At 40.8% G+C, this 19,174-nt stretch overlaps 1 protein-coding gene across 2 annotated transcripts in view; it reads right to left on the bottom strand.

Moving 5' to 3' along the window:
• Positions 1 to 19,174, bottom strand: part of celf3a (cugbp, Elav-like family member 3a) — a 36,370-nt gene that overhangs the window by 3,573 nt on the left and 13,623 nt on the right. Inside the window, exons 4-13 of one of the 2 annotated variants that reach the window (XM_084920326.1) lie at positions 14,994 to 15,042; positions 11,787 to 11,915; positions 10,206 to 10,285; positions 7,442 to 7,585; positions 4,409 to 4,553; positions 2,643 to 2,792; positions 2,426 to 2,485; positions 1,815 to 1,919; positions 873 to 1,016; positions 641 to 773 (exon numbers count right to left, since the gene is read on the bottom strand). In XM_084920326.1, coding sequence (XP_084776452.1) covers positions 646 to 773; positions 873 to 1,016; positions 1,815 to 1,919; positions 2,426 to 2,485; positions 2,643 to 2,792; positions 4,409 to 4,553; positions 7,442 to 7,585; positions 10,206 to 10,285; positions 11,787 to 11,915; positions 14,994 to 15,042 — 1,134 coding nt within the window. In that variant the 3' untranslated portion in view covers positions 641 to 645. The remainder of the gene's footprint in view (positions 1 to 640; positions 774 to 872; positions 1,017 to 1,814; positions 1,920 to 2,425; positions 2,486 to 2,642; positions 2,793 to 4,408; positions 4,554 to 7,441; positions 7,586 to 10,205; positions 10,286 to 11,786; positions 11,916 to 14,993; positions 15,043 to 19,174) is intronic. The other variant, XM_084920327.1, reaches the window with a different exon arrangement.

Here is a 19,174-nt window from a genome sequence, read left to right as displayed (position 1 = left end):
ACACAGGCCAATTAACTTACAACGCAGTGAGAAGGAAGGGGAGGTAGTAGGTTTTAGCGGTTGCTAGGCAACTGTACCCATAGCGACGCACGTCTTCACCATATATGTATGGACGGGACAGTCTTGAGAGTGGTGTGGCGTTTTTTTGTTTGTTTGTTTTTTCTCTCTTTCTCTCAGGAAAAATGGCACATATGGCACAGCACAAAAACAATAAAATGAAAGTAAAAAGAAAAAAATTAATGAGGGACAGCAGTAGGCATTCAACCCTGTGACAGAACACTGGTTAGACAACATTTGAACCCATTAAAAAAAACCAACTAAATAAATAAAATAAAATAAAATCTACTTCTCAATACAGAGTGAGCAAAAAAACAGAACAAGCCACTTTTACACAACAAAAGGTATCTTCTGATCCTGTTTCAGACTGATGGTATTCTTAGTGCTTTCACCTCATTAAAGTTAATCTACTGTAGGGTTATTGACTTCTTCGGTTCCACATGAAAGACAGCCATTTACCCCCCAATTACATCCACTCTGTCTCCTTAGCTTGCACACACAGTTCCAGCTGTCTATCAATCCCTCCCCTGAGCTTCCTCCTCCCCAAAAAACTCCTCAAATGTGTCGATATAAAGAAACTCACCTCCTTCAGTAAGGCCTGTTGGCATCCTTGGGCCTCTTAAGCTGCACTTTCAGTCTCTTCATGCCAATCTGGAAGCCGTTCATTGCCTGGATGGCAGTCTGGGCGCTGGATGGGTTGTCGAAACTCACAAACCCTAAGAAGAAAAAAGAAATAAAAGGTAGTGTTATATCACAGCAGCATTTCTTTCTGTGCAGGAAAGAAAGAGACACCTGTGACCGTCACAGTGACTCACCAAAGCATTTACTCTGATTGGTGGCACGGTCGACGAAGACCTTTGCAGAGATGACGTTTCCAAAGGGCAAGAACATCTGCAGTATCTCAGAGTCAGTGAACTCCTGTGGCAGGTGGTAGATGAAGATGTTACAGCCCTCGGGACCTGTACACAAAGACAGGGCAGCCATAGAGACGCACACAGGTTAAGCGGTCAGTGAAAATGGCAGTTTTTTCCCTCTGTTTTCATATAATTCTGTGCCAAACTACCTCCAGCTACACAGACTTTGTCTGCAATGTTTATGTCATCCTTTTTTGTGTGCATATTAAAACATACAGATTTAAGGAGCAGTCTTTACAAATCAGATTTTTTGCTGCAACACACCAATGTGCTTTCAAAGTTTATTATATATCATTATTTTATATAATAATTTCCCCAATGAGCCTGCGTGAACCGTACCACATAAAGGTTGCCTGATGAGTCTTGATTTCTGCTCTAACTTTCAGTTGGTAGGTTTCCAGTGTACCCATCTTCTAATGGTTGCTTCTAGCAGGATCACACACTAGTTATAAAGCTCAAATTATAAAATGGGTGGACTTCAGTGCACTCAAATGACCTGCCAGATCCCAGTTCAATAGAGCGCGTCTGGGATGGGAGACTCATCATGGATGTAGAGCTGACAAATCTGCAACTGTGTGATGCTATAATGAAACAAATTTGAGGAATATTTTCTAGCACCTTGCTGATTGTATCAAATGAAGAATTAAGGTAGCTTTGAAGGGTAAACACGGTCCAAGCCATCATTAGCAAGGTGTACCTAACAAAGTGGCCGGTTTAAATGGCTGATAACATTTGGGCAACATTTCCCTAAACAGCAGAACATTTTGGTGGTTTTCTGTGATGTAAAGCTTGTTTGATTTGTGGTAAATTAGCCAATCATGTAAAACCCCATTTTGCGTTTACCTTCTCTTTGCTGCAGCTGCTGTGGCTGCTGAGGTTGCTGGGCCACCAGCGTGGGCTGGTGAGGGAACGGCTGTCCCACCAGGCCATAGGCAGCAGGGTAGGTGGCTGATGGAGAGGAGGAACAGGTGAGCCGAGAGCGGTGGCGATGCAAGCAGAACACTGCACACTAATCATTTTTCACTTAAAACATCTGACAGAGCTGCACCCCCACCTACAGGTTTGCTAAAACTGGGCTATGTTTTGCATAAAGTTTGTGATGTGTGACTCACTTTATAGTGCTGGAGGTTATTTACACTTTGTAATATATGTGCATGTGTTGACTTTGAATGAGAGTTTCTTCTTTGCACATGCAGCAGTTCTGACATCCAAAAGGTACTGCAGCTGCATTTGATTGTAAGTTTGCAATTTGCATTCGTAACCTGAAAAGGTTCTTACTTAAATCTAAATCTACTAAACAGAGTCCAACATCACTTAAAGTTTGTAATTGTCCCTGTTCTAACACAAACAAGGACTTATCTACCACAAATATATTTCTATAAATGCATGGTTATTTATTAAGAATTTATTAAGTTATATTGGACATGCGTGCCACTGTAAATCCTGATTCTCACCTGTATAGTGCTGCATGCCTGTATAAGCTTGCTGCAGGGGGTCCAGCACAGGACTCTGAGCTGTAACACAGCCAACATGTGGTTAACAACTTACAGCATAGTAAAAAAAAAAAATCAGGAATGTTATTTGATATATTTAATGTTATATGAATGCTACACAAGAGGTTTGTGAATCTGAGGATACAGCTATAATCTGTGTAGGATGCGATGCCTGTACCTTGATAGGCATGAACCCCATTAGTGTACAGGGTTTCTGTAGCTGGCTGGCCGTTGGGTGGTGCTGGCACAGAGGGGTAGCTGTTCACTGCGATTGGTGGAGGCAGAGCAGGAACGGGTGTAGCTGCGATGGAGGGTGGAGTGCTGGTACCTGCAGATGATTTCAAAGTAACAGCATTAATTTCTATTTTATAGGTCCTAGAAACACAGTGCCCCCCCCCAGTTTGGACACTGTTAAATATAAATAAAAACAGAATGCAATGATTTGCAAGTCTCATAAATCACTTGCAGTGGAACATACAAAACATCTCATTTTTGAACTGAGAAAACCACTTTAAGAAGAATTTTTGTTTTGAATTTAATGGCAGCAACTTAACAAAACAGGTGCAACAAAAGGATGGAGAAGTAAGTTGTACTAAAAAGAAACATTTCACAACAGGCTAGTAGGCAAAGTTTCTCAGGAGATGGACTGACAGAGGTCTACAAATTGAGGAACAATCTCAGAACAATGTTCCTCAACATAAAATTGCAAAGACTCTGAAGATCTCATGATCTACAGTACATTATATCATCCAAAGAGTCTGGGAATCTGGAGAAATTTCTGTGTGCAAAGGACAAAAATCAGCACTGGATGCCCATGATCTTTGGGCACTCTGGCACTGCATTAAAAAAAGGAGTGATTCTGTCATGGAAATCACAGCACGGCCTCAGGAATACTTCCAGAAATCATTGTCTGTGAACACAGGTTAAAGCTCTATCATGCAAAGAAGAGGCTTGTTGTGAACATGATCCAGAAACACTCATCTTCCCTGGGCCAAAGCTCATTTAAAATGGAAAACTGGACTGCTGAGCAGCTATAATCCTCCATCACACAAGAATGAGACAGCATTCATCTTCCAAATGTCCAACAGCTGGTCTGCTCAGCTCCCAGATGTTTACGGACTGCTGTTAAAAGAAGAGGGGATCCTACACAGTTATAATCATGGCCTTGACCCAACTTTTTTGAGACATCCTGCTGCCATCAAATTCAAAATGAGCTTTTTTTTTCCTTAGAATTTGCACTTTTTGCACAGTTTAAACATTTGACACATTTCATTTGTTCTACTCTAAATAAAATATGAGTTTATGAGATTTGAAAATCACTGCATTCTGTCTTTATTTACATTTTACACAGTGTCCCAACCTTTTATGGAAGTGGATTTGCGGTTACTGTGCATGAAAGATCTCTATTGTTTCAGTGGGTGAGAGGAGGGTGGTGATGTCACGTACTTTCACGCACCAATAGAAACCTTTGACGCAAATGTAATGACAGCTGTTTGACTGATTAGTTACTTTCAATCAGATTTGAGGTTTTGTATCATCGTTACATAGAAACGATTCTTTAAACAGAGTGAACCGTAGCCAGCAGACTGTTACCAGTTTTCAGAAGTCTTAAATAAACCACGCAGCAGCTTTAAGGGTTGAAAATTTTGAATCTAACGACCACTTAAGGTTGGCTTCAAAAGCAGGTGAATCGCTCACTTATCCTGGCAATTTCCACCTTTATTTTAAATATACAGTTTATATATAAACTGTATAAGTAAGTGAAATACACCTCCTACTCCTATCTTACCTTAAAAAGTAAGAGTTAACTTTGAGACAGAATGAAAAAAAATACAGAATAGATGTGTGTAATTTTGTCCTCTCTGGTCCACCTCTCCTTGTATATCCGCCCTCATACTTCAGGCAGAAATCTAATCAAGGCCAGACATCTCTGCCTCTCATTACCTGAGGACGGGGTGATGGATGCAATCGGCGTGGCAATGATGCTGCTGGGGTTGAGGGCAGCGAGCTGCTGCATCTGAACTGCAGCCACGGTGGCGACAGGAGAGAGGTAGGCCGACTGCGCCACCAAGGCCTGCTGCTGCATCAGCTGGAGGACAGAGAGAGAGATGCTGTGATGGATTGAGGAGCAGGAGTCGGGAAAACTGACATTTAGAGTAAGTTCGGAGTCCGTGTTTCGCTGCGCAGAGGCCATTAGTGTGTATTCTCAGACTTGTAAAGTACAGAAACACCAGCAGACTTTCAAAGCATGAAGACGCTGTGCAGAGGCTCGTCATCAGACATTTAGTGAGCGATTTGTGCAGATTAGAAATGACTCACGTTGTTCAGATTTCCCTCATCAACGTGCTCCAATAATGAGATTCAGTCACTAAAATTGATGTGTTTAATATTACTGTGACATCTCCAGACCCGAGCCTCAATAAGAAAACAATAAGCAATATTTGATGATTGATGATGTATATTTTTTTCTCCTGTTTTTCACTATTATTAACATTTGACTGTTATTATTGTTATTAATATTGACATCAATCTAAATTACACAGACATTTATTTTCATTTACTACGAAGCAAAATGTTCAACATTTCATCTCGTGGACTTCTGCAGAATGACAGAGGGCAGAGGTCACCAAATTAACAATCAATAATATTTATCAGATGAAATGAATAAGCAGTAATAGGCCCATAACTCTTCTTTTCCTGAAGTGTTTGTATTATTTTCAAATTAACTGACATTACCAACTACATCAGCTTGGCAAAAGGCTTGTTTATTGCCCTGTACACTTGTCTATATGATAGTAAAATAACATGTTTTACTGCTTTTAATAGATGCATCTGCAACATCGGTCACTTTTATTTAGTGAATTGAAAAACGAGTTATAATAGGGACTCCAATTTGCCCCGTAGGCATTACGTTGAAAATCTACACGCTCAACTAAGCAAGCTAATATTTTTAATTCAATTCCATTCAATTTTATTTATAAAGCACCAAATCACAACAACATTCGCCTCAAGCTGTTTTATATTGTAAGGTAAAGACCCTACAAGAACACAGAGCCTGCAATAACATTTTTAACAGTAGACACATTATATTTGTTGTTTTCTGTATTCTTTTATTCCAACTGTCGGCTGTATATGATGTCAAAAAAGGTTATAGCAATCTTGAAAAGCAAAAAAAGTTCCTGCTGCCCCAAATCATGTGATCACTTGGACAGTCAATCTAACTGAAAAAAAAGATTCAAAGATCAGAGTTAACACTGTTTATGCAAGAGAAAGGAGAAATGGAGAGGCAGCACAAAGCTGCTGTAATAAACTCCAGGAATTAAAATGTGAAGATGGAAATGAGTATAATAGGTTCTCTTTGACTTATTTATTTTAAATGATGATAATTATTATCTCCATTACTTATTTATCTAACTAATTCACCTAATAAATGGATCTCATTGGTGAGACTAAGTCAGACCAGCCTTCAATAGCTTTGGGGGATCCCAAGGGACTAGAAGGGGGACAGATGGGGGACTGATGGGGGTTGTTCCAGAGTCTGGTGACCTCCCATGTGATGGCTTAAGTCAACAGTCTTACTTTAAAGGACGCAGAAATAAATAGGTGCTGTAGAGGGGGAAGAAAATATACTATAACGTTCCCAAGTATCAGTGCTCTGACCCATCCTGACTCCACCAGCAGTCATTGAGAACAAAAAAAAAGAAAAGAAAATTCCCTGTTCTTACTTAAATCCCTTTGTTTCTTCCTTTTCTCTCTTGTTTTTGTTGTTTTATGTTTCCCTTTAATAAAACAGAAAACATGAATCTATATGTTTGATGGGTACATCTAAGCACCGCAGAGCACTCTGCTTAGTGACCTCACTCATCGGGAAAAATCGCTTCCTGATGGTTATAATCCCTCATTACGATCAAATCATGGGAATAATTAGTCTTTAGTTCACGTTGTGTGCTCTTCACCTTAGCTGTAATAAGGATTCATATTGACAAGACTTTATCGATACCCAGCGGCATTATTGATTCTGCTTATAGGTCAGATTCCTTATCGATTCCCTTACTGATCCCTATTCGGTTTCCTGTGTGGGAAGACTGTGGCAGCATCGAGAGAGCTGCTTTATTATCTCTGAGTCTGAACACCGTGTAGAAACAGAAGGCACGCATCTGACTCAGTCGTGCAAAAGCCATGAGTCTGACGTCACCGCTTTGCAACGTGCAACTGTTAGAAATACGCATCAGCCCCGATAAGAGAAACTGACAAGCTTGGAATCAAAACACATTCAGTGGATTGGATCATTTCTTCATTCACATCTCTGAGCTGTAAACAAAGCATTTTATTGAACCCCGCCTTCGTTTTTGTCTAGCTTCGAGCTTTACCTGCAATTTCTCTAAATTACCCTTCCATTGAGCATTTTTTAAAATTTTGTTTTTATGTGACCTTTTTTCTTACTAAATTACAAACACATCAATCATGAGTAAAAGTCTTGAGAGGCCTCGTTAAACATCATAATCTGAACAACTGTAAATGAGGCAAATCTGAAACCATTTGCAGTAAATGGTCAATTAGCGACGATGACTTTATATTGTTATTTGAGATTTCCCCCCCCTCCCAATTATAATCATCTTAATATCATATGAGACATCTCTTTTGGATTGAAATTTTGAGTATAAAATGCTTGAATAGAACATTACAACTCAAGCGTCTCTCGAGTAGCTTTTTCTTTTATGTTTTTTTTGGGGGATTAAAGGATGATTTCTGTGCCTATATCTTCCATCGCACTAAAATAGCTCAAAGACGATGATGAGAAAGCGAGATAGAGAAAACAAAGTGCAAAGGATAGAGCATTAAAAGAAATTACACAAAAAAAGTTCACTTTTGATATTTTGGGATGAAAATAAATATTTTCAGCAACATGTTGTAGTGCTCTCATGACAGATAGTGTGTGTTTTGGGTGAGATGTGTATTTCTGCGGGTCTTCCTCACGGCCTGTGTGTAGGCGTTGTAGGCCCCGAGGTGCAGGGTCATGGGACTGATGACTCCAAGCTGGGAGGCCACCTGCTGCATCCGTCTGAGCCCTCGCTCTTTCTCAGAATCTGCAAACTTTACCACCAAGCTGGACGAGGCGCCCTGCGGAGGAAAAGGCAGAAAAATCAAAACTCCATCTGTCTGATGCTTTTAACATCAACGCTCAACATCAGCAAGAGGTTAAAACACGCACAGTGGTAAGATTGCCACTGTTACCACCACTACTCTGAGCATTTCTTACTGCATCCTAACAAAACTGGTTAGAATCCAATATTTTTACCTTACACATACATTTTCCACAATGAATGCATCACTCAAAGACTCAGTGTAGTGTCTTGAGGGATGTTTGTGGAGCTCAAGGCTAATGACACTGACAAAAGTGGTTTGTGCCATCATCAAATAAGATTGGAGGTTAGAGCTAAGTGAACATTTTAATCTGAAAAATAGATCTCTGAAAACACAAGATCGGAAATGATTGATTCAAGTAAAACTGCAAAAGGCTGCAAGGTAAACTTAGAAAATAAACAAACAAAATAAAACAAAAACAGACATTTATCAGTCCACAGTTTGACAAACCGATGACTCAGGCCTGCGGGTGCACAGCTAAATGACTCCAAAGGAAAAACCCAGAGTAGTCATTGAAGTAAAAAAAAAAAGCCCAAAATAAGAAACTGATGGCTTAAATGAGTCACTGGAGCTGTTTAACTTCTATGTTCATTTCCCATTCTCCCTCACAGTGCATGGCTGCGTGGAGCATTACACAGAGAAAGCTGCTGCCTCCCCCCCCCCTCAACCCATCCAAAAAACCCAACCCCATGGCTCCATGACTGGAGTTTGCCACTTAGAAACTCCAAAATGTTATTGTGGACTAACAAAGAAAACTTTGAAATGTTTCTGAAGAGCAGCCAGCGCTACTTATGTCCTAAAGAGAGGATAATGAATACCAGTGAAGAGATGGGAAACCTGACAGCTCGCCATCACCGAGGGGGAAATAGAAATCCCATGTTTATTAAAGCCTCTTACACGATGGTGCCTAGGTGACCGTCCAGCTAAAAGTTTTGCGATGCAGCAGAACGATGATAACAATCATCAAATTAGATCCTCTACAGATTCAAATAAAGGTAAAACACTCCTTGGAGTGACTGAGTTGGAGCTGAGACAGTACTCTAAATGAGTGAAATGACCTTTTTTATGCTTAAACTTAAACTGCCTGGCTAAAAGCTACCAGAAAAAGCTACCAGACATCATTGCCACACATCACACAGATTTAAAATCCAGTAATTTGCCTAATTCTTTACACAAGTACATCGGTGTAAATATTTAAAGTGCTGTTATGCTCATATTTTTATTCTTGACATCTACTAGACCTGCACTGTGAAGCAAGATTTTATCTTACCTGGGTGACTTCAGGGTTAAGCCTGAGTTTTCAGTACTGCAAAATCGGTTCACTTCTTTTCAGGGGTGCATCGCCATGGTAACTTATTACTGCCAAACCTAACCTCCTCCAGATCAGAGATGAACAGGTGTGAAATCACCACCTACTGATCAATCAATTCTCTGAAAAGTAGCTTTGTCTTCCCCGAAAGATACCTCAAACCCCTGCAGAGGGTTTAAAGTTTTTCTTTGTCTTTCCGTGATGAGCAGGGAACTTAGAACTTTATCCAACATACTGAATGACTGGATTGTAATCCATCAGATTCTCCCATGAAAGAGTTGTGATATTTAAAAGTCTGTAAACTTACAGTCACCATCTGTGCCAGCTTTCTTTCCAAGCTAAACTTTATTAATACAGGAGATTTTTTCCAGTCTTACTGATTAAAAGTGCTTAAAGTGCACACTTAATACTATATTACTGGACAGCTCTTTTCTTCTCACACACAGTTATGATGCTGATTTGTCTGCAGCATTCTGTATTGTGTCGTTAACCTCTTTATATTTTCCCCATAGTGCGGTTTATCTCCCTTTGTGAAATCAGTACGTGTATCCATCATTGTGATTGGTCAGAGGCTGCTGGTCGGTCTTCTATCACAAGAACACGCAGGGAAAGCCTGGGTTAGCTTAGAAGTTGATAACCACCTTTGTGTGATTGGTGAGGTAAAGTGAATGCAGATATCAGAAAAAAGAACTTGCTTCACAGTGCAGAACCCAGCTTTGCATGATCCATAGTCCAAAATAATCCTTATTTATGTCGTCCTTAAGTCTTCCTTTTAGACAACTTTCTGATTGGCTGGTTCTCACAAACAGGAAGTTTTTGTCTGAGCATAGAGACCCAGAAAAGGTCTGAAAAATAATTGCTTGGATGTGTTGGATGGATGTGTTTAATAAAGGCTTACGTTCGTATTATTATTAGCTTAAAGTGTCCTGATTTAGATGAGCACATTTTATGATCCATTACTGACATAAACTAAATAAACAAATAGGTTTTTATTTTAATTTTGACGCCCTACATCAAGCCACACTGCAGTAAGACCTCCGGAGATAAATCATGACCGCATTTTACAAAGTGTGTCCTCTATTGTGTGTGAGTGTGTGTGTGGAGGAGGGGGACAGAAAGGAGAAGTGGTGACCATTAGCTGAGTCACCCTGTGAGTCTCTAAATGACTGGGTTTGGAGCATCTGAGTGCATCTGCTGGGTTCATTTGAATTTGTGTAACCATGCTGCATGTGCAGCATGAGTGTGCTTGTGTATGTGTGTCAGAAAGAGTGTATTTTGTGGACTTACAGGTAGAGTACGACTTCCGTGAAGAGCGTTGATGGCGGCCTGGGCCTCTGCGTTGCTCTGGAACTTTACAAATGCACACCCTACATGAAATGACACATCATTAAGCACAGCCCCTCTCTCACACATACACACACTTACACACACTATAACAAAAACGCTTCCCTTTAAATATACATTAGAAGCCATCTTGCATCTAGCATTTCATCTGTTACCGTGGCACCATTAAGCATGGTCCACAGAACATTCATTGCTTCATCAATCACAGCCCGTAAACCACCAAACGCATCATTAGCTATGACCAATAAAACCTACTGCACTATTAGTCGTGCCTCGTGCAGCAAACGCAGAAAAGTCAAACCTCTGTGTTTGAACTGTCGCGGACTTTGATTTACATGGAAAATATCATTAGCATTGTTGTTACTGACAATAGTCATTTATACGGTGGAGTTGCAACATGCTGCGAGCTTTATTCTTCGGATTTAAATACAAACGGTAAAAAAAGTCAGTCCACACTTCTACAGTCCTGACCGGGAATCTGGCTGCAACCAGTGGCTTTAAAGGATGCTCGACTAAAGGCTGCTTTTGTAAATTGTGGAGGGCATAGCTTGGCAAAATCATCTTACTGCTGATGATTTTATTCAGTGGGACAAATATGAATTATTGCTTAGGTTTTTAAGTAGCTAAGCCATCGGGGGTAATAGAAATAAGATGATATGACACGGCTAATTGCATCCATTTAAGCAATATTTAAGTATTTAAATGTTTAAACGATGAGGTTTCAGACTATTTAGAGTAGAGTAGTAGAGTTTGTGGACAGGGGAGGACCAGCAGGGAGTTTAAAAGTAAACACAGTCAAAATTCATATTTGTAGCTCTTTAAATGTGAGGAGAGAACAGTTTTTACCTAATGAACATAGATGGATGAATGTTTTGCTGCTAATGTGTTGTTTCTGTGAATAATACTGTATTTTTCTGTAATACGTCTGGCGTTTATCAACTAAACAAAGTCCAGGAAGTCTCGCTAGATATTAAATGATGCAGGGACAACCATGGAGACAAAGAGTGGTATAATAAAAGCAGAATAACATGTAGCCATTGCTCACCATAATTTTATATTTAGTTAGACTTCCTGGACTTTATACTTCCACCTGTTTAGCTGAGGAGCGCCGGTCAGCCATCAGAGCTTTGCATAGGTTGTCTGTTATCTTCACCAAGGATGTAATGTGCATGGTTGCATTAGTTTGCCTGTTTGTTTGCTTGTTATAAGGATTAATCTAAAAATATGAGCAGATTTGCATGAATATTTTACCAGAGCCGTTCCTTGGCTAGAGTATGAAGTAATTGACGTTGGAAGTTAGTTCAGGAGTTTCTGAAAGGACTCTTGAGTACTGTGATGCAGGACATTTTCTGTCATATTTTCAAATATGCTGCTCAAATGTGAAAAGAATAAAATAACAATGCTTCCAAGAAGAAAAAAAACTAATCCAGATTCAGATATCCTTCTGGGACTGTGCATGTTGTGGAGGGAATGTTCAGCCTTGATGTTGGATGTGTTTCACATGAAATGATTTCACATTATTACCTTTGCTGGTACCGTCAGGCCCGCGGAGCACCGTGCACTCCTCTATGCTGCCGAATGGCTCGAACATTTTCCTCACATCGGTGTCCGTCTGCTGCTTTCCCAGCATGCCCACAAACAGCTTCCTGTCTTCTAAGGGGAAGGAGATTACCAGGATGGGAGGGAGAAAGGAGGGTAATGTGTGGTAATGTGAGTGAGATTAAAGACGGGGGGAGAAAGAGATGTTTTTATGAGAAAGGTAATGCAAGTGAAAGCGTGCGGGGAGGGGTGGAGAGGGTGGAGAAGGGGGAGAAGCACCATGTCACTGTACATGCACGAATAACAGAAAATGACAACAGGGTGACAAGCAGTTACAAAGAGGGCTGGACGTTAGCCTGCTGTACTTCGGAGCGCCACCAGAGTGCAGTAACATGAACGGCACAACAAACAGCATCTGGCGGTGACTCAAATGTTTGTCACCCTCTGTGTGGTCAGAGAAGCTGCTCCGTCTGTCCCTGCCTGTGAAGGATCAGACCAGTGATTCTGCATGTTTGAGCCCATTCACTACAAATTGCGTGTGCCTTACATTCCTGCAGATTACTCTCAGAAAGAACAACCGAGTGATACATGTTTTGTTTTGTTTTATTTTTTCCCCCCCAAAACTGTTCGTGATGCCATTTCTTTCCAATTTATTTCCGTATGATAATCAAATGTCAGAGACTTGAAGCTTGAGATACAATCAGTCACAGCGAACGTGCCATTATCCTTATTGCAAACCTACATACAGCCTAAATGTCAAGGAGATTGCAGACGATAATGTGGTTTGATTAGAAACACCTGCCTGGGTGGTGTGTTGATGGGGAGGGTTTGGGTATTGGCTGATGAAAAGCACAGAATTTGCTCACTACGCTGTGAGCCAATCAGTGTCAGAAAACGCATAAAAAACTGAAAAAAAATCACGCGTTTATATATATATATATATATAAAAACAGCATATAAACAAATGCCTGCATCTGCATGCTTCTTGTCTTGTGATACTAAAAGGAAACCAAAGGATTTCTATTACTGTTTTGTGAATTTTAAAGAGCTAAAAAAAATCTAAAGTGTTGATCCTTCAGGCTGCTGGCATAGAATCTAAAATCACATGCTCAAAATGTTAAAAACTTGGACTGACTTTTAGGAAAATGGGCCCTTTTCACAGCAGGCGTTTTGATTTGCCACAGTGTGACAGGGAGCCAGCATGCACAATACCAGAACCCTGAAACTGAAGCAGCTAAATGGCATTCAGCCATCATTAATTTTATTATCTACACCTGTGCTTTTCCTACTGTGGCACGTCAAACTCCAGTGAAAACAGGCCTATTAGAGACAGTGGACGCTGCGAGAAAGAGTCTTGGATTATTTCCTGGATGTCGACTCAGATGTGAGAGCTTTTCCAACAGCACATAAACTGGAGCGTTGCATATTTTAACTTCATTCTTGCAAAAACCTAGCACATGTGATGCAGCGGCTACTGTGTCTGAAGCAAATTTCAAGTTTTAGTTAATATCAGGATCCTTTAAGTCACGTGTGTAGGGTTAGGGGTAAGTTTTATTTTAGCCCTAAGCTAAATAGACTTATTTTATTTATTTATCTTTTTTTTTTTTACCCTTTATTGTGATAGAACAGTGTAGTGGAGAGAAGACAAGAAACCCAGCATGAAGATGCACAAATGGCCCCGGGGCAGATCTGAACCCAGGCTCTACGTCATCCCCACAGCACATGGGCAGCCCACTCCACCCAGCTAAACCAGTGCGCAGATAGCCAGATTTTAATAAAATAACAGATTACATTACATTTTAAATGCAGTCTCACACATTTTGACATGTTTGTTTTTCCTGTTCCTAAATGTTTTATAGGTAGGTATAAAAATGCGTGGACACTGAATAAACCCAAACCAAAATCACCAACCTAACTCAAGCTGGGTGTCTCGATGGAGGGTAAGAGGTTAAGTGATCAGATGCTTATTATACCCTTTGTACGTTTCATAATTACTAGTTTAAACGTAGTCCTGCAGTCTCTAGTGATTTGGTTATCTTTAAAATTTGCATCTGGATGAAGTCAGATGTGACACATGTGAGAGCGTTTACCAGGTCACCGGCAGCCCATCTGGGCTTAGGGTTTGGTAAACATTACAGTCTAAAAATCAACAAGAAACATCTCTTGGTTTCTGAAAATTCTCCATTCAGATTATGACTAAAAACAAACCCAACCCTAAAGGGAGAGTGAGCTAGTGTTATGCTTTGAAAATCAGCAATGGTAATGTAAAATGATATGAGGTATGAGAGATGAAGTATCTTTAATACCTCCTGTCAAAACCTACCAGTGTTTTCTTTTATGATAGCGTAAGTGGCTGTGTGCAGTGTGTGATGTACAGGTGTAGTTTGACAGCAGCAAAACATCCATCTTGACAGGCAGCTGAGCCGACTACTCAGTCTGAACAATAATCTGCTGAAGGGCTGATAAAATCTGTCATATTTTCAGTGCAGATTGCATCTTTTAGGAAATAAGGGGCCTTTAACATCAGAAATTTAATAAAACATCAGCTCCACTGTGTCCATGGTGACGGTGCATGACACTCTGGGTTATGGCAGCTTGTCTTTGTTTAGTGTGGCTGGAAGAGGCACATTTTTAACCAACACCACAGGACACAAACCATGATCTCCTGGCTGATAAATCTGAAAATTATGGCGCCGCTAACTGCCTCAAACTGTGCCGTTATCGCTGCGTTCGATTTTGCGGTAACCAGTGCAAGGCCACAGTGTCAAAAGACAATTTGTGATTTATGGTGAGGCACAGGAGATCTATCACATATACAACTGTCATATTAGCGCACACCATTTAAACCATCTATCCATTTTTGTAACCACTTATCCTGCTAACTATGCAGTGTGAGTGAGCGAAACCCTAAAACAAAGATGTTCAGAATCACCGATTGACCTCAAAAGCATGTCCGTGGGTGAAAACCAGAAAAACGTGCCAATCGTTTACATCTTGCTGTCAACTTACAGTCCCAATCATCGCGCTGCACCGCTGTACTTTCCCTTAACGCATCCTCCACTCAAGCACTTACCTCGTGCAGGTGTTTTAATGTCACTGCAAGACTAACTGACATGTTATCGCTGATATTTCTGGAGGTGTTTATGTTTGAACAGGTGTTGTGTGTCTGGGTTGGGGACAGGTGTCTCTTACCCCCTCTGCTTTCGCTGTCTGCAGGCTTCACTTGGATTGGGCGGTTCATCTGGAAAAAGATGACATAGTCGGTTTAAATGCAGGTCAGGGCTAATCAACAAAAAGAAAAACGCATTCATTTTAACATGGCAAAAAGCATATAAGCGTGGGACAAACTGGCACAAATTGGAGTTTTAATGTGGCAAATGTGCCCCTTGCTGTTATGTAAATGACAAAAGATGATATTCATGTTTGTGTGCTTTATATAACCATTTATGTAAATGCAATTATAACTGTAGTACACATTTGTGCTTGTTTAGATGTTTGCAAATGTGGCCTGTACTCCAGTCGTTTATATTTACACACCAATTTCTCTCCTTTCCTTTTATTGGGCCAACTCGACTCCAGCAGGCCACAGCTGACACTGATATGTGTGATATTACATTTGCAGTGTCATACAGTCTCTCTTTCTTGCCCCACCTCCTCTCTCCGAGTCTCTCTCTCAGAATCAGCTCTAATCCTGCCGTCTATCGTTCCCTCTCCCCCTATCACACAAAACCAGGAAAAGCACACACCCACGCGGGATTGGGGAAGTGATAAGATTAAGAACACTCGCCAGCTAATCTGGATTAAAGGAGCACGCAGCATCAGAATAGAGAGAGATTCTGAGCCTGACAGAGGCAGAGACGGATGTCGAGAGGGAGGAATATCAAACAAAAACGCGAAAGAAAAAGCAGGGAACACACACACACTTTACATTAAGTGACCTTTTCGCTATTTATAAAAGGCCCGTCCTCTTCCTGGCTATCCGACTATTCAACCTCCAGACGAAACAGCAGCTTGTCCTTCAAATGTATCAAGCATGAAAAGGACCATTGAAAGAAAGCAAGAAAAATAATGTACAAGGGAGAGCAAAAAGGGAAGAAGAGTGGGATTGGGTTTGATTTGGGAGGGGGGGGGAGCATATGGAAGAGAGGAGTCAGGTGGGGGATGTGCATGCGAAGAGAGGAAGGGTGAGGAGTCGAGGTGAGAGCAACAGAGTGACACTCTGCTAACTTTGGCTTAATGAAGGTCTTAATTATGGAGCTGGTGACATTTCAGCCAGTCGCTGATCCTGTGTCACTGATTGATCCACTGTGATCAGTCACCAGGAGACACTATTGATTGGTGTCGCGAGGACCCGCATGAACAAACATCTGTGCTGAACCACCAGCTGAAATATCCCCAGCACCTGCTATACAAGGCTCCCGTGTCTTTTCATTCAGAGCAGTCTAATCGAGTGTACCAATTAATAGGATGATGGAGTAGATGGAGGGGAAGGCTCAAAAAAACCATCTTCCAATCAGCTAAGCAAATGGAGGTCTTGCTCTGGCGGTCAGTGAATAATAATTTTTTAGTTTAAATTTTTTACAATATGCTAAAGAGAAGATATCATCATTCCAACCGAGTCTGCATGCTAAAATTCATGTGCTCCGGGTAAAGCTCGACAAATATACCTCACAGTATGTTATCGGCACAGTTTCTTGTTTATACCAGCCAGTTCTCAGGCAGGAGAGAGTGCAACAACAGCCTGTGCAAAATAAGTATTACCTTATTTACCACTGTGAAATATTACCACTGTTTTTCTTCACTGTTGTTGCCCATGCTGTGATTTAATCTGTATTCTTGCTTTATTCTTCACACATACACCTTTCTAAAGAACGCACCATGCTATTAATGGATCTGTACTGTTTTAGTGTGAACTGCCCAGTTACTGAGATATCAGCTTTGGCCTGGTTATTATAAGAATCCACAAACCTTATTGTGAGCAGTTTTATGTTGGAAGCATTTTCTTTTTACTGTCTACATTCACTACATTACAGCCGTAAACTTCATAAAAAGACAAGCATAGCCTTTATGATGCCACTGTTTGTTTGTTTTTTCAAAAAATCCCTGCTTCAACGTTCTTTTAGATTTTAATAGAGACAAAAATCAAAGTCATGATGATCATCTTGTGTTCAGTAAACAATGAAACTAATGACTGAGACTATAAACTCATCAGGAAAGCATTTACTGAGTTCATTAATGCACACATCCTGTCAGATGCTAGTATGCTAGTGTGAGCATCTCAATGTGTCAGTAGTCATCCGTTAGCACTGGCTATAGCTTGTCAGACTGAAAGAACATCAGTGTGTTTGTGCATGTGCATATGGAAAAACTTGTGAAGGAAGGAAAACTGATGGTGGACCAACATGCTAAACAAGGTGCTGCTGCTTGTTTTGTTTTGACTGATCTGAGATCCATCTACATCTACAAGCTTCTGTGATTCTCACTATTATCATCATTATCTTAACATATAACCACCCAAGCCAGTATGTGCAATGTAAGAAACTCCTAATAACTCCTTTGACATGTATTTAAGGAAAATCTTGATGCTGGATAGGCGATGTCAAATCCTGAACAGGTGCAGGCTCCACCAGGATTTTCAGATTAGCATATATAAGAAAATGTTGTTTGACCAGACCAAAGTTTAACCAGCTGTTCTACCAAAACTCCACCTTATTTTTTTTATTCATAATTTTAATACCCTTGTAGATACTGACAGTCACTCAGTGTCTGAGCTATCAGTTATTGCACGCCACTCAATCATAGCAGGAAGGATTCTTCCACACATTGATACAGTTGGTGGGTCTATTCTGGCAGAAAGAAAATAGTTCCTACAACAAATGCTCACAAGAACATTTGTAGATTGTTTTTTCCTCTCGAGTAACCAGGTAATAATTTAGGCATGTGCCCTCTAGCACCAGTATATTCAGGAATCTACAGACATCTATAGATAGATAACTAGAAATATAAGCTATTTTGGGGTTAGCTCTCTCTTAAAGCACCTTAAGTCAATGCTATGAATTAATGGCATTAAATTAAGTGGCAACTTTGATTGACATGTTTGAATGATGCTTATAAAAAGCCGCATGGCCCATATTTCACTGTGGGAAGACAAATAGTGAAGGCCGTGGTGGTGGTGGTGATAAGGAGAAGCACAGCAGATGGCTCAGGAGATTGGAATTAGAATATACAAGAGGAAAAACAGTGAGAAGTGGAGGCCATCAAGGCTGTGCCACTTCAGATCTGCACAGCAACCGGCTGCCGGTCTGATAAAGACCATGCTCACATGGCCATCGTCATGACAACCCCAGAGATGAGAACCCCCACATCAGGTAAACAAGGTTGCCCTGAACAACCTGCAAAAGAGACGGGTGGAAAACAAATGAGGAGGACAAAGGGTGCTTCTAGGTCAAGAGATAGAGGGATTAGATGTGCAGCGGAGGAAGGGAGAAGACGAGCAGGGGGAGGAAAAATGAAAGAATAAAAAAAAGAAAAAAGAAAAAGGGATGGTAGCGGCTTCGTTCGTGCCTGTTGAATGTTGGCGCTGCCTCGAGAGCAGATGCAGAAGCAGGGAGAAAAATATCTCCCTCTAAACCTCAACCACTAACACACACTTTACAGTAATTTGCTCTCTCCCCTCCTCCTCCTGTTGCTCCCCTCCCCTCCCCTTTCTCTCTTAGGCTTGTTTACAAAAACGGTCCCATACTGTGCACAGACAACACGCATTCAAACCTGCCTGATCAACAGCCCATTTCACCACTGTGTGTTTTTGCTATTGGATTTTTCTTGCTCCCCCTGCGCTCCATATCCAAACACGCCATGCAGATATTATATATACAGTCATCCAAACAATGCTCCGTCGGCTCCTGACGGTCACAGTGACGCGAGCGCACATCTACACATACTTAATCTTTTCTTTCTGTGATGCCGCGGGGGATTTCACGAGCATTATGAAATATTAAATCCACAGATTATCCAATCAAATAACAGCTCGACCCCTTCGCCATAATGCATGACCCCCCCTCTCCATGCCATCAAAGTTCATACACTGCAACAACAAGCCCAGAGAATCGACATCGTCAAACTGATTTAACAATTTGGACTAAATCTGCCGATGTATATTCAGCATCATGATTGGATTTAGGAGTATCTACATTTAATAGCTTTAACCCATTAAAAGAAATAGGTAATACAGACATTGCAAGGGCAGAGAATTTAGCTGGGACTGGAGGGACGTGTCCCCAGCAGTGATTTGGGTAATTTATTTTAAATATTGTGGCGAGCAGAGACGCACTATGATAGACATCAGCGAGACTGATTGAATTTCCCTTTTCAGC

The sequence above is a fragment of the Perissodus microlepis genome, chromosome 22 (assembly GCF_051167445.1).
Source record: "Perissodus microlepis isolate ML-2025 ecotype Zambia chromosome 22, ASM5116744v1, whole genome shotgun sequence".
NCBI lineage: Eukaryota > Metazoa > Chordata > Actinopteri > Cichliformes > Cichlidae > Perissodus > Perissodus microlepis.
This window is presented reverse-complemented; position numbering and strand designations above follow the sequence as displayed.